Raw genomic sequence first — 24,998 nt, forward strand, 5'->3', positions numbered from 1 at the left:
TTACTTTTTTTTTTTAAATGATCAATTTTAGTGTTGTTTTGTATCTGTATTCACTTTTTTTAAACATTGAAACTTGTGATGCGCTAATTAAATTTAACACTACCTCTTGCTATAGCAAAGCCTGCAATGTATCTTAGGCATGTATTTGGATGGTTTCTGAACTTTTTCTGTTTAGCTAAAATTTCTACATCTATTACAACAATAGAAGGTGGTGAATTATTCATTGCAGTAAATGCTTTAAATTTGCATTTGTTTGTATCAAGCTATATTTGGATGAAGATGTTGGTGCCCTGAAGCACATGTTTATACTCCTGTTTATCACTCGCTACACTAAAGTATATTCCAAGATGTTGAGCAGCCAATTGCAAGTTTGAGGGGATTTTTAAAAAAATTTTTTAATTTTTGGGGGGGGGGGGGGGGGGGGGGGGGGGTAAAATCCTGCCTAGATTTCTTGGCATCTTCATGGAATAGCAGCAGAAGTACTGGAATGGAATGGTTTTTCAGGCTGGTAAGAGTCATAGCTGATAACAGATTCATTTTACATGTAGTAACTAAGATAGGTCCCTTCAAGCTGTGTGGGAAGTACAGTTGGCTGATGAGCAAAGGAATATTAATTTCCTTTTCTACCTAGGGTGCTGTTAAAGCAATTACAGTTAGCAGAAATGTGCCAGTACGCTGCTCTGGAAATCACAGTGTACTGCTTTTCTTGTCTCACTCCTCCAGAGGACATGGCATGGTTTCCAAAAGGTGGTGTTTCCCTCAGTTTCGACCTCCCAGGCTGGGAAGTGGAATATGTTGCTTTTCTGTGCCCGTCTGCTGAAGACTGAGGTAGTGGATGGTATGTTAGCCAGGACAGTGATTTGAGAGAGCATTCCCTGAAGAAATCATTCTTGAATCAAATGAAAGATTATGCTATCTTGAAAAAGCTGTTCCATTTCCACATTGAGTTGTACACCTCCTTTGAATGAGCTTCAGTATAGATTTGTAGGCAGCATGTGCTCAGTGCGACTGAGGGTTTTCGGTCTTCTCTGTTGCGTTTGTTCCAAGATTCAGGTAACTCCCAGGTGACAGCCTTCTGTTAGAGTTGAGAGGACAACCTTTAAAGCTGAAAACCTTAGGACTACATCATAGTTGTGGGGTGGAGGTGGAGGGAAATATATCACGGCATGGAAATCGAGTGGAGGTCTGAAAGCAGAACTGAACTGGATTGACTGACTCGCCTTATAGCACTGGAGACTGATATGAAAAAAAAAACCCGGAAGGTCTCAGGTTCTGACATATCACTAACTGTGAGCTAGAGGGTGACAAATGTGGTGGTGATGGTGTAACCTGACCCAGTGAATGTTAGCTGTGAGCATCCATATGCTTGCTTGAGCTGGTGACGTTTGGACAGCCGATTGATGTATGATGTTATAGGGTCTTGTTCTGAAACACAGTCAACAGCCTCATCCATTTAAAAAAGATTGTTTCCTTAATGAGTAGCAAGAAATATTATCAGTCTAAATGAACTAATTTCCATTAGATTATTCTGCTTGCTCTCGGGTAGGGTTTTTTTTACTATGATAAAATATCAAGAGTCCAATTTAGCTTTCTGTGCATATAACCGTAAAATTAATTCTTTTAGCAAGACGTTAAGATGTTTTCAATCACCTGTTGAAAAATGCATGTAGGAACGGGGTCATTTCCTATTTGGAGTGATTATTTGTAGGCCTGTTCTGATGCTGTTGAGAACCTGATAATATTGAGGAACCTTGATAAAGGCAGGACTTAGAGAGCATGGATTCCTTTTTGCAGTTTAGACTGTATTTGTCCATAAATACCAATATTTTTGCACGTATCCAACCACTTGACTGATGTTAACTCGCTCATGGAGAGCACTGCTTCCATCTGCTGCTATTCTGTGTGTGGAGTAGCCATTACAGAATCCCAGGCACATCTGGAGAGAACAAGCTCATGTGTACAGTGCGTCATATGTTCGTAATAAATACCATATAAATACACTGTAAATATACAATGTGTTTCATAACTAACTTAGAAGTGAATGCCTACCTGTATAACTGCTGGAAGCTGTTGGGCAGGGCTCATCTTGTTGAATCTTTTGGGGAGGAAGAGTCAGCCTTTTGTAAGGGGCCTACTGTGCAGGGGTCTGTCAGTCAGTCTGACTTGGAGCTGGGCGAGCGCTCTCAGGTAGGACGTTGAGCACTGTGGATGTTGACTGGCAATAGACACTACAATAATTCTGCTGTTCTTTGAATAAGTGATGGAATTGCAGTTCTTGCATTTGAAGGCCGCGTTATTGTCTTAGTAGGAAAAGTTTTACTTCAAAAACTTATGGTTAAGCTGCACACCTTCATTTTGATGTTAAAGCATCATCCTTTTTTGTATAGAACCTGCAAAGCTCAGGCAGTTTGAGACATTGGCTCTCTGTGTCCCCAAACAGTGATTAAATGTAGGCAATCACTTGGAAGATTGGCAAAATGCATGGGACCTTTATTAATACTGATAAATTCAATCCTTTTGCATTTGAAAAGTGATTAGAGAATTCATCTGAAAGTAGGAAGCAGTAATTAGGAGACAGCATTGAAGAATTTCTTCCTCCCTGCAATGCATGCTTCTTTCTTGTACATATGCCTATGCAGTTGTTTCTTGTATATATGTTAAATGAATATGCTGTCTGGCCTGTGGCATGTTTTTAGGGATACTATGGTCAGATCTTGATATAGGTATTTCCTACAAGCTAAACAGGATTTCCTTGCAGATTCCAGTAAACAGGTTTTGAGAAGCTACTGGAATCATGGTTCTTGTAGTTCTGGGTGCAGTTATGAAGCATTTCAAGCCACTTCTGACCAAAGCTATTCTGACGTTGACACAAATACGCTGCTGTCACACTGGGCTAACTGGCATCTACTCCCTAACTCTGCGTTTGTCACTTGTCTGTTGCAGGGATTTACCTCAGTACGGGCAAAAGCAGTGGCAATCCTATTTTGGGCGAACATTTGACGTTTACACCAAACTCTGGAAGTTTCAACAGCAACATCGGTAAGGGAATGTTGTAGGCAGATGTGTTCTGTGGATTTAAGTGCAACTTTAATCTCTGGTATGCCTAGGGGCCTCAGTTAAGATTGAGATTTCACTGTGTTATTCAAGCATGAAGGGAGGGAATAGTCACTTCCTGTAGTGCTCACAGTCTAATGAATTAAAATGTTGCAGCGTTTTCAGTGTGACTTTTTCAACAAAACCTTTTGCTCTACTTGAATGCATGTTGCTTTAAGATATTACCAAGGAGAAGCTGGGATGATGGCTTCTGCAGTGCAGAACCCATCTGGAATGGTGTGAAGCGTCTTGCTGCAGCGTGGGCTCTGATCTTTCACACCTTACATTGGCTGCGTAGTCTGAGTGTTCTCCTGGGAAGTTGTGACCTTTTGTTGTGTGTATTTTGTGCAACATACTTATGTCTAGCTCTTGCAAGTTTATGCAAGATAAATGGTTCTTGTTCTGGTGTGTGTATGCAGTGCTGTTGGCTCTGTGAGGGACTGCTACTGGGAATGCCACACCAGTAATGAAAGCTGAATTTGGCCCTACAGTGGCTCTTTGTCTTGTCTGGTGTGATGTTCTGAGAAATTCTGGAATGCCTTTTAATCTTTCTTTTCTCTCTTGCGAAATAGACAAGTATTGGACAATCGGTATGGGTTGAAGCGGTGGCAAATTGGGGAAATTGCTTCCAAGATTGGGCAGCTCTATTACCATTATTAGTAAGTAAGCACAGAAAAGGATTCAGTAGGGGAATGCAGTGTTAGTGGCAGCTCCATGCCAAACATCTGGATACTCAGTCAGGAGAAATGAATGTATCAGCTGAGTCATGATGCCTGTTTCTGAATGAGAAGGCCCTTGGGACTGCCTAGGGGTGCTGCAGAGAAAGGCACCTGTGAGCCCGATACCATATTGCTAGTGACGTTGATACTGCCTAAGGACTTACCTCCTACCTCTAAAGTGTCTTGAAGTCTTCCATGTGTGCTGCATTCAACTCTTGTGCAGAAGTGTGATTTACAAGTTTGGGAGCTTAATGTTCCTTTAAACTTTTGAATTAACCTGTCACCTGTACATATGGGCACAAGATGGGCAGATTTGATTGTTATCCAAAATGGAATCCAAGCTCTGAAATCTGTCTTTCCATCAGGCACAAAGAATGAGTCTGGCTTTCATACGATGTTACTTGAGGAGGGAGTTTTGCTATTGATGCGCAAGATGGTTGAGGGGGCAGGAAGGGAGGGTTTGGCATGGATTTCAATCTGAAGCGGTGAGCTAATCTGGTTCTTCCTCTGCAGCTTGCGCACTTCAGAAACCAGCTATCTCAATGAAGCTTTCTCCTTCTATTCAGCAATTAGGCAGAGGTCATACTATTCCCAAGTCAACAAAGAAGACAGGTATGTCTGAATGAATGCCCTCATTTTTTCAAGACTGGAACTGCGTATGAAAGCAGCAAATAACTATAAACTGTAGGAGCATAACTGGGATAAAATCAGTGTTGTTGGAGGAAGTTTCTTTTAATCTTCCTGCCATGATTAAAAACCTCAGTATAAACAAGAACTTCACTGTATGAGTGGAGGAATATTCTGTTATCTGGTCCTGGCTAGAAAGCTATTAGCCCCAAAGTTTTGTCCTTTTGAGTCCTGAGCAGTATCAGCGCTGGCAGATAGTATGCTGTGGCATACTGTGGAAGATAAGTCAGCTGGGCTGAAGGAGAGGAACCTGTTTGATTCTAATCAGGCTTTTCAGGGGAACATCAGTTAGTACTGCAGTACAACAGCCCTCTGTAACTGACTGGGACAAGGTCCAAGAACTTCAGGAGGCATAACGTCTTCCTTTGAAGACACTATACTGAGAAGGGTACATTTAAAGCAGGGCTGTGTTGTGGCAGTGCAGAAAATGTGCTGCCTGCCAAGAACATAGACAGATATAAATAAGAATAGGTAGAGAACTTGGTTCTGGATCCTGATCTTACATTCTAGCCAGTAAACCTGGGTTCCCTCATCAAGGTAAAGAAGAAGAGATCTGAAGTCGTCATCAAGCTAAATGCCGAAGGTTAGTTAGGGATCTTCCTGTCAAGAATTCAAAGATCTCTGGATTTAGACTAATTGCATGTCTCTAGTCCTGGCTGATGTCTAAATGCACCTGTGTGCCACAAAAAGATGAAAGTTTCCCTGCTCTGTTCGGATATCTGTTGATCCTATTATTTTCTCTCTTAAAAATCTCTCAATTTCAGTCTGAATGCTTGAACTGTTTCAGAGAAGGTAGGATTGACCAAGCATGTTTCTAGATGCTGTCAGAAGATTTTAGAAATGGATGAGTAGTTATGGGCTATGCTGACTTGCAGATCTCTAAGTTGTCCCAGGTGGGTGAACTCTGAGCCAGCTGTGATTATCATGGGATGCAGTGGGGTCAGATATTGCCCATGAACTGTCAAAAGATTTGAAGAGCCACATATTATATCTGATTCCCATGCCTGTTCTCATGTAAGGAGACTGTGGGGAAAGGGGAGGCTGTTGCTTTCTTGATGTATATTTTATGTCCCCAAACTCAATTTTAAATAAACCTCTAAGCAGCCAGGTAGCTATTGATCTCCACATGAATTCAGTTAGAACTGTTAATCTGCGGAGTGTTCAGCTTTGCTCTAGGCTTAAACTCCTCCTCTCCCTTACCCCTGTTGCCTACCTGTGTTCTATTTTAATCTGAAATTTGGCTGTGGTGTTTTTGTTGTGTTTAGGCCTGAATTAGTGGTTAAGAAACTGCGTTACTATGCAAGGTTTATAGTGGTTTGCCTCTTGCTCAACAAGATGGATGTTGTAAAGGACCTTGTAAAGGTATGTTAAAATGAGGATAAAGGTGCTAAAGGGTGGGAGGTTGCTGGTTATTCAGGGCTTTTCTCCTAAAATTAAGGAATCCATAATACAGTCTGTTTCAGTTGAAATATCACTCATTAGATCTATGATGTTAGCTGCTGCTGCAGCATAGCTTTTCTTTTTTTTTTTTTCCTCATTTAATTTATTACGCTGTTGGATGCCACAGAAGGAAGGAATAACATGGCTAGAGCTATGGAAAGATTCAGTATGATGTGAACATTTGGCTAGAGGAAAAACTTTACAAATTTATATAGTTAGTTAGGAATAAACTGTAAGATGAATGTTATTCATCTGAAAGTGTGGGGATGATCTGATAACTCTGAGTACATCTTCATTCCTGGAGCGGATTTAAGACATTGGTGGAATCTCCCCCAGCAAGTCTTCATGACACACTGTTGCTTGGAAAGCCAGTGTCACCTACCTTGATGTTGAGCTTATTTCTCTTCCTTCCAAACTGCTATCACTCTGTCCCATGTCTAGAACACATCCTGAATACATTTTGCACCTTCCAGAGACCCATCAAAATTAAACCTTGCTCAATGATGTAGATATTACTATGAAATTGGAGAGGCTGGATCTGCATATGCCTCTGCTGTGGGAGTAAAGCATTGAATGCCTATAAACACAATTCTTTAGGTACAACAAATGGAGTACAGGCCAATGTTGATCATTGCTTTTCTAGTATATCTGACATCCAACACAGTGAGTATCTTCTGTGAATCAGGCATTTAATAGTGACACTTTAAGCTCAAATGATTTGATAGCATTGTTTAAACACCAAGTAAAAATATTCCAATAGCTGCAGCCTGGGTAGGGAGGTACCCTTTAACTACAGCAAAGGAACAGCATGCGTCTCCTGACAGCGTATGCTTCCCAAACCCCTCTAACAACCTTGCTGCAAGCAGCTTCTGCTATTGACAGTTTTGTGTAGGTTGCATTACTGTCTTTGTGTCTAAGCTTACTTGAACTGCTAGCTTAGCTTAGTAGCAGCTGAAAAAGCCATACCATTCACTTTCTCAATGTGGTTAAAATTACTTGTAAGCTGAAATTTGAGTCCTTGGTATCCATAGCTTATGGTAAGAACCAGTGACATGGCTCTATGTGAGTGGGATAGTTGTATAACTCCAGATATTCTTTGCATTTGTACCTACTTAAAAGACATTTTGCATTGCCAAAACTCAGTGCAACGCTGGCATTCTGTCTCCTGAAAGAGCGCGTTTTGGCTGGCATGTTAGTCATAAGTGTGCTGCATATGTTCTCAAGTATTTTTTTTTTTTTATTATTATTATTCTTAAAGGCCAGCACAGCTAACCGAACTGTAAAGTTACTGACTGCCTGTTAAGCTCTCAGTTTAAGAAGTGACTATGTCTGTCTTTGAACTTTTTACATCAGGAGCTGTCAGATGAAATTGAAGACTACACTCATCGTTTTAATACTGAAGATCAGGTGGAGTGGAACCTGGTTCTTCAGGAAGTGGCAGCATTTATTGAGGTGAGAATACCATTCCCTTTTAGTTGTTAGTTTAGAAGTGAAATTTTCTGACTTGTTCACCGAAGTGTTCCTGTATCACCACCTCTGTGTGGTAAGCAGGTGTGCCACATGCAGGGACAGTATTCCTGTCCAATTTAATCATTGAAATGTGTTCACAGTAGTGTAACAGTGACAGCCATTAAAGTGTCTGAAGTCAGACCTGGTCATGTAACGTATTGAAGACAGAAGCATGAAGCTGAGATACACTTGGTCACCTTACTGGCTTTGCTCTTGGTGTTCAGAAAATGGTGGAATTGAAAGCACAGCAGTTATCATGGTCAATATTGGAGAGACTGCCAACTCTAGTTCTGTTGTTGTGGAAGCCAATCCAGTTTGCTGATGTTTTGATTGTGTTTCAAAGTGTACTTTGTTGAAGTACTGGTCTATTAACACTGGTGATGTATAAGCAGTATATAATGGAAAATTCGGTGTAATCATGGCAGTTAACTGATAGGCCTTTAGCATAGTTGTAGTGTGATCAACTTCTAAAGTTTGTTAAAAGGAAAATAAATTTGTGTATTCTGTCAAATGAGACAGTGTTCTACTTTCCTCCTTTTGCACAAGATGTCACTAGGTAACATAAGTATTTATTTAAATACTGCCAGAGTGGATGGCAGCATTATCATTCACTCATCTCCTTTCCTATTTATTTCTAGGAAGGGAAGGTGAACTAAAATAGTGCAGGATTCTTCTATATTGTAGGAATGCTTAGTTTATTCTGCGTGAATTTGTAAGGTTGTTGATGACATTTGGTTCGTCAGGTATAGGAAAGCTGAAGCAGTGTTCATGTCATTTGAGGAAGTATGTTTTTCTTTTTGCTGTAGCTTCACGTACATGTGCTGAGTATTTGCTTGCAGTCCCCAAGAGCTGTTGCTTTTCCAGGTGGTGAGGCATTACTCTGTAGTCTGCATACAAATATATGTATGGCAAATTAATTTGAAAAATCTGCCTCAGTTATTAAATGTTTACTGTAAGTGACAAGACCTTTGGACTTCTGACTAAAAATCTGTATGTTTTCTTGAATTCCTGATTTATTCTGGTTGCTTTTTTTAGGCAGACCCTGTCATGGTTTTAAATGATGACAACACCATTGTAATCACCTCTAACAGGCTTTCTGAAACAGGAGCTCCGTTGCTAGAGCAGGGAATGATAGTGGGACAGCTTGCTCTTGCAGATGCGCTGATTATTGGGAACTGCAACAACCAGGTAAAAGAAATTCTGGGGACTTGGGTTTGTATCTTTGGAGTTCAAAGTTCTTCCCCCTTTGACATCCCTTCTGATCATACAACAGATATTCCAATAGAGGCAGACATTAAAACATTTTGATTGTGATGTTTGCAGTGGCAGCAAGAAGAGGAGGTAAAAATGAAATGTTAGATATTAGACCTGTGGTACTGACCTCTTATTGCTTATATTCATCATGTCAATTAAGTAGATACAATTGATTTTCATATACTGGAGTGTTCTTAACAACATTCAAGCATGAGTGGCCTCTGGGGTATGTCTAGAAAAAGCTTGACTTAGGCTTTCACATGACTTGCTCCAGCTTGTTGCAACTGAAGTTGCAACAGGAAGGGGTTTTCAAAAGACATTCAAGATCTTGTTTTTTAGATGATGATGATAGTGAAGTTTTACAGACTTCATGACTTCTCTGAGCTCTTTTTTTCAGGTAAGCAAGGGAGTTGTATCTAAACTACAGCTTGTGTTCTTTTTCAGATTTTGTCTAAATTCATAGTACATAGTGGTTTTGGCACTTTATTTGTAAACACCCCAGAAAAGTCTGTAATTTGTAAAGTAGGGGTCTGCACTACAGTGAACTGGCCTGGTAGGCCAGTAATAAATAGAATAGTAATAAAAGGTAATAAATGTCCTCTGTGAGCTCTTCTAAATGTCATTCACGGGTCCTTAGAGATTCAGAGGTGACACTGACAGATCCCTGAGAGACAGGGAATGGTCTATCTGGTATGCAGTTGAATCTCTTACCTGGATAATTCCAATGTGTTTAATCTGTACCTGGCAGAGTAAACTGTTTGACTCTTTTGCAGGTCAAGTTCAGTGAATTAACAATTGATATGTTCCGAATGCTGCAAGCACTTGAAAGGGAACCAATGAATTTAGCTTCACAAATGAACAAACCTGGAATGCAGGTAAGTTCCGTCTCAGTGACAAACCTGGCAACAGATCTTGACTGGGTTTTGTTTGGTTTGTTTTAAATGGTGTACTCTTTCAGTATCGTCACTGTGCAGAGCAGGTTAGTAAAGCTGGTGTAACTCTTACTAGAAGTTAGTGAAGAGTAGTTCGATCGAAGTAATGTCTTGGGGTTTTTTCTCCTTGTTTTTTCTCCTTGTTTTTTCTCCTTGTTTTTTCTCCTTGTTTTTTCTCCTTGTTTTTTCTCCTTGTTTTTTCTCCTTGTTTTTTCTCCTTGTTTTTTCTCCTTGTTTTTTCTCCTTGTTTTTTCTCCTTGTTTTTTCTCCTTGTTTTTTCTCCTTGTTTTTTCTCCTTGTTTTTTCTCCTTGTTTTTTCTCCTTGTTTTTTCTCCTTGTTTTTTCTCCTTGTTTTTTCTCCTTAGCAAAGCTTCCACAGGGAAAAAAATAGCAGAAAGGACTATTTGGGCATCGCTTCACAAATGGTTTATGTTGGACTAGCCGCGGCCCTTCTGAAGGGGTGCCGTGCCTGTCCTTGCCCATAGACACTCGCCCCTTCCCTTGTGTTCACTCTAGCGGTATTGCAGCCAGACAGGGCTGGAGGCAAAAGGAAATATCTAGGTTTTTCATTTATTTAGTGGAGATGAGGAGTGAATTTTTTCACTCTTGGGTGATGCTTTAGAGAGTTAGAAAGATTTAGGTAACAAATTTAAGTGAGGGATAAGGTTCTGGTTCAAATACTGTGCATCCTGCTTTACTGTGTAGTAGGAAATGCAGCATGGGCAGACCATTTGTGTGGGAAGTATGTTGAAGATCAAAATTCAAATAAATAGAAATTTAGAGGGATATGAAACTGCTTTGGTAATACACAGTTGTTGGTTTTTTTGTGTTTTGTTTTTGTTGGGTTTTTTGTTTGTTTGTTTTTTTTTAACAGGAGTCAACGGAGAAACCAGCCAGGCGGGAAAACCCCCATAAATACCTGCTTTATAAACCAACTTTTAGCCAGCTATATACATTTTTAGCAGCATCATTCAAGGTTTGTGAAATTAGCGAATTTATTTGTAGTAGAAAAATATGTAGAATGGTATGTGACACAAAAATGTGATTGAGATAATCTTTTATACTTCAAGATAATGAAGCCTTTTTGGCCTTCTTAAAATGTTCAATATGGTCTTCAGAGAGGATGGAAATATTATAGGTATATGTAACTTGTATAGTAAAGGCAAATCTGTTGACTGCTCTTAAGGGAAAGAAAAAAATTCATTTTAAGACAGAAACCCAGCTTGCTGTTACACAGAAGTTGTTATATCATTGCTAAAATACAGCCATCTTCAAAGCAAAGCTTGAACAACTCCTGTGCAAGAGGTCTTTGTACTAGCTGCCCAGTATCAGGAGTGGTGCACGGCAATACTATGGAAAGCCTTAAGTACTGTGATGTAATGTAATAGTTGCATATAATCTTATCCAGTAATTTTATTTGTGTGCCTGTATGCACGCATATATATACAGACATATATGTAAAAATAAGTGTTTCCTCTATAAAGTATATCTATTTCCTATATATATATATATAATATAGGAAATATTTCTTGAGATCTGGAGAACAGAAAAATCTTAAGAGTGGTGTTCTACTTCATGTTGTGCCAAGCACAACCCAGAATCAGGGAAGTATGTCAAACTGTTGCTCTTAAGCACTGTATACCTGGTAGGTCTCCAGTTATGTATCCCATTTTGAATTGTATCTCTCTCCTGCACGTGCTATATTCTTATCTGCCTAACTTATTTCGTTACTTTTCCATGTAAATAATCTATATATCTGCAGGGTTTTTTTAATACAGTTGCTGTGCTTAATTTAATAAAGTTGCTGGGCTCATTATGCTTAATTATGACTGTACAAGTCAGCAACTTAAGATTTAGTAGTAAAACCAGAATATGAATCCTATAAAGAAACAAGTTTCAGTTTGTTTCAAGACACAACTGTAAAGAAACAGCTGGTGAAGTGTGAAGGAAGTGCATCCTTACTACTTAGAATTTTGGGCGCCTGCATGCTCAGCCTTTTGCAGAAATTAAAAGCATCTGTTTCCTCATGCAGACAGCCCATTAGAAAGGTGGAAAATAGATCTCTTTTACAGGTCCATACAGAAACCTGGATGTGTTGTGCTTGTTGTCCAGCTGAGAAGGGTCGGGGGAAGAGGCAGATGTTGCAGACTCTGGGGTATTTGGAAACAAAGAACTTCCTTTAGGATCCTGAATTGTTTGGGAGTTAGGGTCTGCATGGATCTTGGCAGCTTTTGGTTTCCATATCTTGGAAAGCCTCAGATCTGGCTAGATAGTAAGAGAGTCTTATGTGGAAGCAGATGCTTTTTTTAGTGCTGCTTGAACCTCTAATATCAGCCTAGAGGTCTGTGTGGGGAAAGAAAAAAAGTATGAACATATCATCAGTTTACACTTTTGTCTGTGTACTACTCAGCCAGGGGTGTATGTGGTGGGGAAGAGTATATACACATAGGAAGAATAGAGTAAAGGGAAGCCAGAAGCAGGAGTAGCACTATTTTAAATGATGGTGGTTTTATCAACGTGATGATTGAATATTAAAATAAACTTAACACATTTCTTCCCTTGGCACTATTCTCTTTTATTTGAATTTCAGGAGCTGCCTGCAAACAGTGTACTGCTGATATACTTGTCTGCCACGGGCGTGTTTCCATCAGGTCGTTCGGATAGTGAAGGTACAATAAAGGAATGCTCCCTGTCATGAACAGGGCTTGAATTCTCTCTATGTTCCAGGACAAGTGACCAAGAAAGATGTCACAAAGCTCCTTTTAAAAGACAAGTCAATTTTATTCTCCTACCTACTTAGCCTTTTTTTTCCACAAACAATAGTTAATTCCCTGTGTCTTAAGTAGTGTGCACTAACCTGAGACCTTTTCAAAGGACATATCCATTTTGATGCATCTGAAGTATAAAAAACTTCACCAATTTTGAAGACCGCATGGCTCAATTGATGCATCAGGGCAAAGTTAATAAAATGGTTAAATGGCACTTTGTGATTCTTTCCAATCTCCAGTACTATGAGAACATACGGTCAGGAGATGGGTGGTAAAAGGGCTGAAGCATCTGCAGGGACTGTTCTATTTGCACGCTTGTTAACCTGACAATTCAAGCCCTTCTCATGATTTTTGACAGTTCCCCTCACCTCATCCTCCTGTTCTTCGCAACCTAGCAGAATATTTGGATGCAGCTGCAATTTAAAAGCTGAAAACTGGTTGGCTGAAGTAGACACAGTCAAAAGATCTGTTTGTATAATTTAAGGAGGAAAAAAAAAAAAGAAAACGTTTTTAACATCCTAAATATTGTACACACCTCATCTGTTTGAGACTTGCATTCCTTTATAAGATGCATGCTTTGTCCATCCCAATGCATGATTTATAGAGCTCTCAAAATGTTAAAGAAAAAAAAATCCCTGTCAGCTTTAGGTTGTGGCAGTGATTTTTTTAAAATGCTTTTAACATTTTACTTTTTGCTGCAACTTGGTCATAGGTTCTAACTAAACCATGTTCTTTAATGCCTGTGTTGTGTCCACTTCACTGCATGTATTGTTTCAGCTTAATACCTTACTGTAGAGGCATCCAGGCTCTGTCATCTGAAGAGCTGCATGGTCAGACTTCAGTTTTCATTAAATGAATCCCATTACAACTGCATTCTTTTAATAAGGTAGTGTAGTCTGCACAGACCAAAAAGTTCTACCTTTATTAAAAGGGAAAGCAGCTGCAAGTTGCACTGTTTATCGCCTGTAAGCCATTTGTGTTTGACAGTTCACATGAGACATTTGTAACAGTGCTGAATTAATGTATGTTCTGTTCCTAATTTTGTATTCCCAAAGCTTCCCTTAAAATGGAAAGGTGTCTTATGTAACCAAACCTGAAAAAATTGCATTTGGTGGCCAAATATGAGTCAACCAACTCTGCAAATGTGTAACAGATGAGGAAATCCTAATACTTTATTTTACTAATGTTAGTGACATTTCATACCCATATCAATGGCAGAAATATTTCCTGGTATCTCTAGCACATTTTTTTTATAGCCATTACTTTCATCTTTGCTCTCCATCAGACAGTTAGGCGGGTAGCTCAGTTGTGCAAACTTAGCAGAATACTTCTTTAGCTTACCTTAGGAACACATGTCCAGGCTGTGTGCATTTAAAAACTCTGAATTCTGTATTTGAAATCTTAAAAAAATAAACCTTTGCTGCAGATCTGAAATCTGGTTAAAACTGTTTTGTCCTTTCTAGCAGTATTGAAAGCATATTCATTCTCTGAGCTCTCTTCTCCTCTTTGCAGTGTTAAAACTGCAGATGATAGTAGTATATCTATTCTGAGAGGCTACAGGGTTTTTGATTGATTGAGCCTTATTTTTTGATCAAAATCTGAATCTAGAATATGCTAGCTCTTATAGTAATCTTAGAAAAGTATTAATTTTCCTGGATGAAAAGTGTAATGAGTTTTAATCTTTTTGCTATGTAGTGTAATGAGAGCCAATATTTAGATCTTTTGTGGTGTTTGTGAATAAATAGTGAATAAGAAAATTAGAAGTTACGAAGTTGCATTGCTTGCTTCTATTTGATAGATGCTGAAACTCCTAAAAATGCATAAAATTGCATATGTAGTTAGTAAAGCCTCCACATTCCTCCATCCCCGCCTTACAACTACAATAGTTCAGATTCCCTTAGTTTTCTGGGATTTGTGGTTGCTTCCTCCCTTTCATATAATCGTTCAATCCGTAACAGAGGTGAGTTACCTCTGCTAATTTCATCTTCCTTTTTGCTATGTATAGGTCCGTATGATTTTGGTGGTGTTCTGACAAATAGTAACCGGGACATTATAAATGGGGATGCTATCCATAAGCGAAACCAATCTTACAAGGAGATGCACTGGTAAGTTTTGTGAGTGTGACAACTGCAAATTCAGAATTTGTAGAGATTCTCTCTTTAATAGAGAAAATGCATCAAAGCCTCTTGAATTCAAACTCTTCAGTGCAGGATATCATAATGTAGATTGGCTTGAATTTGAACAATTAGAAATGAAAATGCAACTCTGATTATTTAAACACTCCAAAAGTATTACTGTGACTTGATGTAAATTTTTTATTACTGGAAAACTTCAAATTAATGGTGGATGACTTTTCAAACAGATAACATCTCTTCCTGGGAAAGAACTAATAAGAAGTCCAATAGCCCGTGTTACAGAGAATACCAAACCAGTTTTGCAGTTATTCTCTGAGGATGAATCTGAGGGCTGCGGCATGAGGAACATGCTTGCTTTTTATCTGGACATGGCCAGTTGCATGTCTGAGAAACTTGCGTGCTGTCGCAGTCTTGCAGCAATTCTAGCGCTCTGTGAAGCGTCCCTTTCTCTTTTCAGTCTTCACCCTGGAGATCTGTACCCTTTCACAAGAAAGCCCCTGTTTATCATCGTGGACTCCTCAAACAGTGTCGCCTATAAGGTAAGGCTCCTGAAGGCAGCTACTCGTATGATAGGATACAGTGTCAACCCCTAGTTAGCTTACACTTTTAACGGGCTATTTTTTTAAACAGTTTGTATTCAGTCTTTCTTTTCTTTTGAGGTTGTGCATGCTAGTCAGGATCTGATCCTATGAATAGGAACAAGAAGCAGAAGCACATGAACAGCCGCTCATTGGAAAGTAATAAATCCTCCTGGAGGGAAAAAAGGTTCAAGATTTCCAAGGTCTCTGGTGGGAGGTTTATTTTTGTTATATACCAAAGACAAATCTTGGTGTGTGTGTGTGGGGGAGGGAGATAACTAATCTGCCTTTTTTTTTTCCAGTCATCCAACACTCAGTTGCTTTTAAGCAACAGAAAGGAGTCAAAGCACTGAGCCTGATCTTATAAAACACGGGGTGTCTGTGTCTGAAAAGTATCTGAACCAAGGAAATAACAAGACTCAAATTAGCATCCAGTGTTACTGTAGAGTGGTATATGCTTGGACAATGAGCCCCCTTCCTAGGGTGCTATGGACTTACAGTAGAATTACTCCATGCCAAATCACCTTTGGGAATCTGCAGTTCGGGTAATACGGAAGCAGGCATTTTCAATCTCAGTTGCCAGTTGCATCTGGATAGCATTATGACAGTTGCTTCATTCATGAATGGGATATTAAGAATGTGCTGTATCTGGGGAAAGTGCCACTTCCTTATGTCTTCCTTTTTATAGCTCCATTATTTGCAGTGAGAAAAGTGAACGTTCACAGCTGCATTTCGGAGGAGGAATAGGGACGTCTAGTGGCCAGATGAACTTGTTCCTTGTTCAGTATCCACAGTCAGTGTCGTTTGTTTTAAAGGCATTTGTTGGCCAGGGAGAGGTACTAAATCAGTGATCAGTATGATTTGGGATAGTCCTGTATGGAGCCAGGGAACTTTTACCTGACAGTCTTAATAACGGTCTGGCCTCTCTATAGGGTTTTTGATTTGTTATAGTGTAATATATTTAAAAAGCCCTTTGAAATGCTACTGCATTTACCTTCACCACACTAGATTTCAGCGCCAATCTGCTGTTTATTAAATTCCCTTCCCCATTTAAAGGGAGGGAAATACAATTGGAATGGTTTACTTGTCTTTCTGAGAAAATGAGGATTTGGTAGGGATTTAGTTTCTTCTGTTCTTTTCTGACATTCATTCCAGTATAACAACATGGGGGGGTTGGTTTTGTTTCAGGGTAAAAAGTGTGGCTTGGGTTTAGTTTTTTGGTTTGGTTTGGGTTTTTTTACCCCTTCCTCTCTAGTAGAATTGCTGAAAGATGTCAAGTGGATCAGCTCTGTAAGAGAGAGTAAGGGATTCCTGGTGATCCTGAATTCATACACAGCTCTGGACATACCAGGGTTCTGTGGACAGCTTAGAGCAAAGGATCTTTTTGAGGTGATGGATTCCCACATGTAGATTTGTAGCTCTTGTGAGAATAACTGTTAAGTGTTTGCAGTAGAATTTGCTTTTTGTCTTACATTTAAATTTGATAATTGAATTTTCTTTAGATTTTGTGGGCACACAGTAAGCAGAAACTGTAACTTTCATTTAGTTTCTTTCCTTGTTCTGCAGTGAACTGACCATCAGTGGTGTAAAATACCCCACACAGAGCAGCTGGTGTGAGAGAAGTCCAACTCTGCCTGTATGTAAGGACTATAGAAATGTGAGTTTTGGAAGTATTTCAGGACAGGATTATGGAAGTGGCTGCTAGGAGCTCTGACCCAGGTCAGAATTGTGTGGGCACAATTGTGAGGAATCTAAAAAGAGAATAAAGAAAAAAAGAGCACAGACTCCTATTTTAAAAAATATATTCAGCATTTGAGAACACACATTCACCTTCACAATCTATTGCCATTAAACCTAGGCAGATAGATGCGTGGGGATGGGTTTAGGTGTTGTGTTCTGTTTACAACTGAAGGTAGATGGCAGAGCTCTCAATCTCGGTATTTTCTGGCCCTTGTAAATTCCTGTCTGTCATCATTTTGTGCGTGCTTATGTGCTTGGTTCCTTGTCACCAGAACATACCGATAGTGCTGTCCTGTGACTGTCCTCTGGGCGTGTTGTGAGATGCTTTGTAGACCCAAGCACTGGCACAAACAAAGGTTCTGTGCAATTGTGTCAGAAGTTGAAGGCAGTGTACTGACTTTTTTCCACACGGCTGCTCTGATCTTTTCTGATAGGACAGTAGCTATCCTGACATTTAAATGTCACTGCTAGCAATACTGGCAGCAACAGCAACTGCTCACGCATCTTTTTCTTCAAGCCGTTTCTGCTCTCCTGCACGCATTCTCATCCTCTCCCCCTCTCTGGAGGGCTTAAATGGTGATGACTGAAAGTAAGTCCTGCCAGGAAGTGGCTTGCCAGTTTGTCAAATCAGCGGCACTTGAACAGCTTCCTCCCTTATATATTTAGCTGAAAGTGGAAGATAACTGCAAATCAAGCATATCTACTTAAAGCCATGAAATTTTTTTTAACACTTCCATTTAAATATAGATGTCTGTGTTCTTGAAGGTTACCACTGTGTATGTGGATAAAATAATACTTGAAAATCGGTATCTTCTTGTAGCTGTGGTTGTCTTAAGATTATGGTCAAAGGCAAAGTCTTAAACCCAAACCAAATCAAAAACTCCAGCGGGTAAGAATGCAAGGCCTTTGTCAGTGATGTGGTATAAGTACTCGGCTTAGTAAAGCTTACATGTGAAGTGACTTCTTGGAGATGACAAATAGTTCTTTTTTGGAAAGAGATGTATGAGAGGCACATTTTACAAAGCAGCCACGCTTCTGTTGGAAAACTTGAATGCTGAAGTAGAAAAACAGAGTCAATTTTGAAACAAAAATTTTTTTCCCCTTTTTGGAGTTGTCCATGCACTGAAAGGTACACCATTCCTTATCCAGAGCTGCTACCAACATCCAGACTGCAGGGCAGGTTTTTCTGGTGCACCTTGTGGTCCTCTGCTCCAAGCCATGGCTGTAACATGCTCCTGTTCCTTCGTTGCATGTGCGCCCACAGCACTTTTCTGTGGAAATCAGGAGTGGTGGTGGTGAGTGAATCCTGGTGTTTGCCTGGGCTATGGTAGGCAGTTGTGTCTGGGCAAGAGCTGAGACAGGTACCTGGAAGCTTGAGAGTCTTATCCTCCTGGATCTGTAGTTTAGACGTGGCGACTGGCACGAGCAGCTGTCTTCCAAAGAGCGCGTTCTGTGTTAAACCATGTAGTTTCTCCCCTTTGCAGGACTTACTAGCTATGTTGATTTACCCTCTGCTGGGACAGAGTCCAAAATTATCTCAGATACTGTCAGTGAGTAATACCTTTCCTGATACACACGAGTGACCCTTGGTTGTGCTTTATAGCTGTAGGTAGCGTTTAATTGCATTGTCATTTTTACTGATGGAGTGTATGGAAGGTCTGCTTTGGTCTCTAACTGGGTGATACAAGATAAAATTTAACATGTGAATCTGCTCATGAATACTAAGCATTCATGTTACTTCAGAATATGTAACCTGCCGGTGTGTATTCAGTTCAAACTGGCAATGTCTGGGGTGATTCCTCCTGGATTTTTAAATGTTTCTTTATAGTACAGTTTTACTAATTACTGGGTTGGCCTGTAGTTACTGTCTTCATGGTAGTAGTCTTTGTTTCGTCATTAGAGACCAAACCTTAGTATCTAGCATTATAAATCTCCCTTGGGCTCTTAATGAAATAGAAGGGGTTTTAGGACCAGTCAGCACTCTGTCAGATATGGGAAATGCTTTATTTTGATTAGACTAGATTATTGTCTTTAGTATTTAGCAGACTTAAGATCAAATTAATTCAGTGAAACTAATTTAATTGAAATATACTGCCCAGAAGGCAAAGTTCCATTTGAATTAAGCAGAAGCCAGAGGAATTAAAAAATGAGCTTTTTGATGATTCTACACAAGCAAATACTTCTGGTGATCTATACCTTACATTCATAACCTGCCAGTTTTAAGAGTATAATCTGCAGAAATGTGTGTTGCTCTCATGTGCTCTGGATGTATGGTTTGAATGTGTGCTCTGATAGGATGAGACATGATCATTTACACTTTCTATGGCTTTGCAAGCTTTCAGTTTTAAGAAACCTGTTTTGCTGAGACACATGACAGCTAATGAGGTTGTGTAAATGATTTTTTTTTTTTTTTTTCCCCCTTGGTGATAATTATTACCAATCAGTATACCTACCAGACAGATACACAGTAGGACTGTTATAAGGTAAATGTTGGTGAACTGGACAAAGGTGTAGTTTGAGGCTTCTGGAGAAATTCTTGCACAACAGGACACTTAGGCAACATTTAAGGTGCTGGTGGAAGGTGCACGAAATGAGTATTGTAAAATGAGGGTTCAGTATAGCAGATATTAAGGTTATGACATACTTGCTTTAGAGGAAACTTATTTTAAAACTTTTCTCCACTGGGCTCTTCTGTTTCATCAGAAATAGTTCCTGCTGCTAAAAAGAAAAGGGGATATAAAGGGCTTTGAGTGGATAGTTCAGTTGGTACTGAGGAAAGATGATAGATCAATTTTGACCTGAAAGCCAATGGCTCTCATTTTTATTGCAGAACATGATTTTTTTATTCAAGTAATGTATTATTACTGAAAGCCATGTTTCCATGAAATGAGTCTCTGCTATCAGCAGCAGTGAAATGAGAGAATTATAATTCCTTTAAAATATAATGGGTTATATTCTTTCTGTGCTGTGATCTATGAGTAAGTCAACTTGTCAGCCTTACTGCCAATGCTGAACTGTGTGACGGGCATTAGTGTGTTCTCTGTCATTAATAGTCGTTGTTCGTAGCCTTAACCTGCTGAATATTCAAAAGCAAGCGAAGTGACCATCAATACTTCAAAATTCTTATCTGTTACAGAATTTCACAAACTTATTTGGACAACCATTGGTGTGCTTGCTTTCTCCAACAGCATATCCAAAAGCATTACAAGGTATGTGTAGTATCGCATTTCCTAACACGTTGCAGTTGTACCATATATCTATCCCAAACAAATACAACTTAGATTCTTCAGGAAAAGATCACTTTTCATCACTGTGTAATCCCTAAATCAGATTAACGTTCCCTGAAGTAGTATGATAAAGTTTAGTTACTGTTTATGGCACATAATTTATTCTAACAATGATGATATTTCTACAGATAGCTTCAATTGCCAGGAGGCAAAGTCTCTCCTACACGGAGACTCAGAAAATTGCCAGCCCAGTGCTGTGATGGTGATGATGATGATGATTAGCACTTCGGGTAGCTTTATTAGTCCCAGAAAGTGAGCAGAGTCAGTTAAGGTATCAGCTTTTAAATGGCAGGTGTAGAGCAAAATCTTGGATCTTGTTCTGATTTTGGAGGGTAAGTTCAGGAAGACTGTTGGCTTTGTATGCCCTGAGAAGGTGTGTTTATAGTAGGAACAGGCAATGAAACGTTATATTCTTCAGTCCTTGTGACTACTATAAAATATCAATCACTCCAGACTTTCTTATTGGAATTTGCCATGTTAAGGTTGTTATCCGTCACAAAGACAAGTACAAGGATCTAGCTTAAGCCACATAGTGATGTTAGGCAAGTATCATGAGAGAATGTGCAAGAAGTGGAAGTTTCTCATTTGTTTTGAAACTATTCCTGAAGTAGAAACTTAAGTAGAAAATAAGTACTGTCATAAACAGAAATGCTGAAAAACGCTGAAAAGTAGAACTAACTTTATAAAATACTGGATGCTTACATTGTGCTCATGGACCAGTCAGGAAAGTCTTGCTGTAGTTCTGGGGGGGGGGCTACACTGTGCACTAGAGCACCGTGCAGAGACTCCTTAGGTGAACCTAACTGAGCCCCTGTGTCAGTATGGCGTTATACCATGCATGCTGTGTGCCCAAGTCCTTAAAAACAAACACACACCCACCCCCCAAAAAACCAACAAAAAAAAAAAAGGGAAATGCACCAAAACAAGTCAGTAATCCTTGCTGATGAGGAAGTGGCCTTACTGTTTGGGCACGTGATCTTATGTGCATTGCCTTTCTTTTTGACTTCCCGGTTGATTGAGATGAAGCTTGAACATCTGTGTATCATGTTGAACTGCATGGAGTAAATGGGCTTTAGGATGTTGTGCTGCCCAACAAAAGGGCAGCTGTAGGCTTTGGAGGGAGTATATAGGTTCAACTGCCTGTTTTTTTGAATGCAATAAGAATGTCCATGTTTAATACTTCTCTTTAGGATTTATAATTGGTATCTTCCATGGTTGTTTCAGTTATGACTTTTGTGTTCAAGTTATGTGCTCAAAATGAAGATATAGGCCTCCCACAATTAATGAGAAAATCTCATTTCTCTTGGTGCTAATGCACATCTCCAGTAAGCCTTTATTGCTAGTCATTGCATCATCTTGAGAACAGATCTGCCACAAGAGGAGAGAAGATGTAACTAACACAAAGGAGTAGTTCCTCTGTTACAGAATTTAGTGGGTGAGCGACTTCATTCTGTGGCAGGGACAGCTTTTCTGTTTCATGTGCCAAATGTATCTCTTTGTCTATTGATTTATTTTTTTTTTGTAGATCAGTCTCAGCGGGGTAGCCTCTTCACACTCTTTCTGAACAATCCTTTAATGGCATTCCTATTTGTCTCTGGATTATCAAGCATGCGCAGAGGATTGTGGGAGAAGTGTCAAGATTACCTTAGAAAAATCAACCGAGATATTGCCCAGCTGCTGACCCACTCACGATCCATAGGTACATGCCTAAAGATGCGCAAGTGAACTGTAGCACGCTACTTAAGCGGATGCTGTTTTTTCTTGCTCAGCCTTTCCAAGGGACAGAATAGTGAATAAGGGGAATGCACAAGAATTTGTAGTGGTTTCCCCCAAGTCTCTTATTTTTTTCTTTTTTTTTTTTTTTTTTTTTAAAAAAAAGCCTTTCTAAACTGAGTTTTCTTTGCCTTCTCTACAGATCAGTCATTTCTTCAGTTTTTTGGGGATGAATTTCTTCGCTTGCTTCTAACAAGATTTATCTTCTGTTCGGCTACTATGAGGATGCACAAAATTTTCCGGGTATGCAGGGATATCTGTCCCTTTGTGAGAATGACAGTCCAGTGCATGTAGAACTCCACTGCCTCAGGATGGAAGGGTCTTAGGGCTAAGCATATCACTGACTTCAAAAAGATAACTGATGCTCACATGCTAATGCCTACAGCTTGTATTGAATCTGTGCCTTTGTATCTCTCCAAAGGCTTGAAGCCTTTGACTTGCTGAAGCCTTATTCCTCTACATAAGTAGCAGACGCTCTCTAATTCATTTATGTCACTCTGAACAGCCTTGTCTGCTGGAAAAAATTCTCTTAAGAATTCAAGATTATTATTTCTACACAACTAAAAAGGTATAGAACAAGAATGTAAGAGGAAGTGGGGAGGAGTGGAACATTATTGCTAGAATGTATTTTAGTGTGAATGGATTTTGAAAGGTCTTTGAAATGTAAATGAATAAACTAAACGGGAAGATGGTATTTTCCCTCCCTGTTGGTTAATGCTGTGCCAACAGCGAAGTCTCTTTCTGGACCTACACCATTTTATATATGTGAGTGTTGGCGTATAAACTGCCTGCTCCATTTTAAACATTACAGAAAATGGAAGTCAAAGCACAGAAATATTAATCTTGTCTAACTGCAGACATCTAGTAGCTTTCCAAGCCTAATTTAGCTACCTAGGCTTCTTTAATATCAGAGAAAAGAAGCAGATCTTCTGTTAGTGGGGATAGATTTGCCCCCAGTGTCTTAGGTATTTGTTTTAGGATGAGATGAATCTCCCACTGGAGATGCTTACATGTCTGTAATTTCAAGAAATGAACTCCAGCCTAGCAGGTAAGTGTATGTGAAGTCTTTTTGTCTTTCTAGTGGGTTGGTTTTTTTCTTTCTGTTTTTTTTGCAAGGCTTCTATGAACATATTATTAACCATCTTAGATGAATGGGCATATGGGCATTTGTATTGCCACTGTGACCATCTCTGAGTCAATGGAAAGAGAACACTGAAAATGCTAGCTAGAATATTTTCTCTCTGTGGCATGCTCAACAGATTAGGATACCTCTTAAGTGAAACTGGCCTTTTTGCAATCTTCTTCATAAAGGGTGTAAAAATAAATGAATGTCTGATTCTCTTTGTTTTCACTGTTATCTAGCAGGAGACTCGAAATTATCCAGAATCTTATCCTCAGCTGCCAAGAGATGAAACGGTGGAGAACCCTCACCTCCAAAAGCACATTTTGGAGCTGGCTTCCATACTGGATGTTAGGAATGTTTTCCTCGAAAACACCCTCGATGACTATTAAGAGAAACTGTCTTACTGCAAAGGGGTTTCCCTGGCCACAGATTTTGAATGGTGCAGTTTTATAATGTGAAAATCATAAAAGGAAGTACTTGATTTTATTTTTAAATTTAGGACCATTATTTTAAAAAGTAATAATAAACAGCTGTTAGTTTAGCTGTTCCATTCTGTATGGGGTCAATTTTATAAGCAGAAGTTTTCATGTCTTTTAAATGTTAAACTAAAGAATCATTAGAGGTTTATTTCTGGTCTTGTGGCTATCAACCACATTTCCAACAGCTGATCCTAAGCATAGAAGTATTATTGGTTACCTTTAGCCCACATTTGTGGAAATCCTTTATTTTTATACAATTTTAAGAAATTGGAAAAAATCAATAGAAAAACAATATTTTATCCCCAAAGAGTCTGGATTTGAAATGGTAAAGATGGAACCACACAGTGCAGACCAACAATAGCAATAAAACAGAGTCCTTCATAACAAATATATTTTTTCAGTCTTAGGCAAGTAAGTAGACAAAACTGTGGACAGTTATGTTGCATTTGGAGCAGTGGGTTTGAAGTGAAATTGTAAAGATACTTAAGGCTCCCTACAAATTTGACACAGCAATTTTCTATATGAAGTTTGTACTGCTGGCCAAGGACACAATTCCCACTCTGCCTGATTGGGTAGATGGTTAGCAGATTAACAAATTACGAAATGAAGCAAGCTAGCCCCCATCTCTCACTGTAATATGGGTCATCTTGCCATTTGTATTGCTGCCACAATTTTCCAGGAGGAGAGGCCATTCTTCATTTTGAGGTACTTAGGCAGAAATTCTTATATTTCCAGCAGGTGTTATCCCTCCTTTCTGTGTGTGGATGGAATGTGTGGCTCCCACAATGTTACCAGTCCCTGATAGGAGCTGAAAGAATGTCCCATATAGTGCTGAATGCCAGCCCGCCCTTCCTGTCCCTCATTTATGTGACCCATCTGTGCTGGGTCCCTGTGCCCTAGGAGAGATGCTGGTGCTCTTGCAGGTTCAACAAAGCAGGTGCTGCCATAAAGCCCTGTTAATGTTTTGCATGTCCACCCTTGCATCTCAGCCCTATCTTTGAACCAGTAAAACTGAGGGGCTGTAATTATGTTTGGCAGCACTATAGGCTCCCTCAGCCTATAATGCCCAGCCTGGGTATGTTAAGGAGTACAGTGGCCTTTGCCGAGGCACTTGCTGGAGAGGGCTATTCTGACTCATTTGGACTGTGCTGCCTTCCTTGCTGAGCTAGAGGACCTCTTGCAACTCCTGACAGTGAAGGTGTGAGCAAGGAGAGGGAACCGAAAATAGTTTAAAATAAAAAGTCCATTTTCACTGTTCCGCGGGCTGCTAGAAAAGTAGTGAAAGGACAAGTATGATCAGTGCTTTTATGTTGAACCCCAGCCATGCCTCTATTTTTAGGTGGAAAAAAAAAATGCAGAACTTGGTGACTACCATAGTATCACAGTAGGCCAGTTTGCAGTGCCGTCATACAACGTATGGTCTAGTCAGCCGGAATAGCGAAGGGCAGCAGATCAGCACTGATGGACCCCATTCAGCTGAG

General features: G+C 39.6%; 1 protein-coding gene across 3 annotated transcripts in view; it reads left to right on the plus strand.

The window, feature by feature from the left end:
• Positions 1 to 24,902, plus strand: part of SCAI (suppressor of cancer cell invasion) — a 45,303-nt gene extending 20,401 nt beyond the window's left edge. The window contains exons 4-18 of one of the 3 annotated variants that reach the window (XM_075716719.1): positions 2,944 to 3,039; positions 3,666 to 3,752; positions 4,326 to 4,424; positions 5,765 to 5,861; positions 7,293 to 7,391; positions 8,484 to 8,636; positions 9,476 to 9,577; positions 10,509 to 10,610; positions 12,225 to 12,303; positions 14,408 to 14,507; positions 14,995 to 15,076; positions 19,992 to 20,064; positions 21,668 to 21,841; positions 22,058 to 22,158; positions 23,278 to 24,902. In XM_075716719.1, the coding sequence (XP_075572834.1) occupies positions 2,944 to 3,039; positions 3,666 to 3,752; positions 4,326 to 4,424; positions 5,765 to 5,861; positions 7,293 to 7,391; positions 8,484 to 8,636; positions 9,476 to 9,577; positions 10,509 to 10,610; positions 12,225 to 12,303; positions 14,408 to 14,507; positions 14,995 to 15,076; positions 19,992 to 20,064; positions 21,668 to 21,841; positions 22,058 to 22,158; positions 23,278 to 23,427 (1,594 nt within the window). In that variant the 3' untranslated portion in view covers positions 23,428 to 24,902. The remainder of the gene's footprint in view (positions 1 to 2,943; positions 3,040 to 3,665; positions 3,753 to 4,325; positions 4,425 to 5,764; positions 5,862 to 7,292; positions 7,392 to 8,483; positions 8,637 to 9,475; positions 9,578 to 10,508; positions 10,611 to 12,224; positions 12,304 to 14,407; positions 14,508 to 14,994; positions 15,077 to 19,991; positions 20,065 to 21,667; positions 21,842 to 22,057; positions 22,159 to 23,277) is intronic. The other 2 variants (XM_075716720.1, XM_075716721.1) reach the window with 2 other exon arrangements.
• Positions 24,903 to 24,998: the final 96 nt, after the last annotated feature.

The sequence above is a fragment of the Pelecanus crispus genome, chromosome 9 (assembly GCF_030463565.1).
Source record: "Pelecanus crispus isolate bPelCri1 chromosome 9, bPelCri1.pri, whole genome shotgun sequence".
In the NCBI taxonomy this organism is placed as follows: domain Eukaryota; kingdom Metazoa; phylum Chordata; class Aves; order Pelecaniformes; family Pelecanidae; genus Pelecanus; species Pelecanus crispus.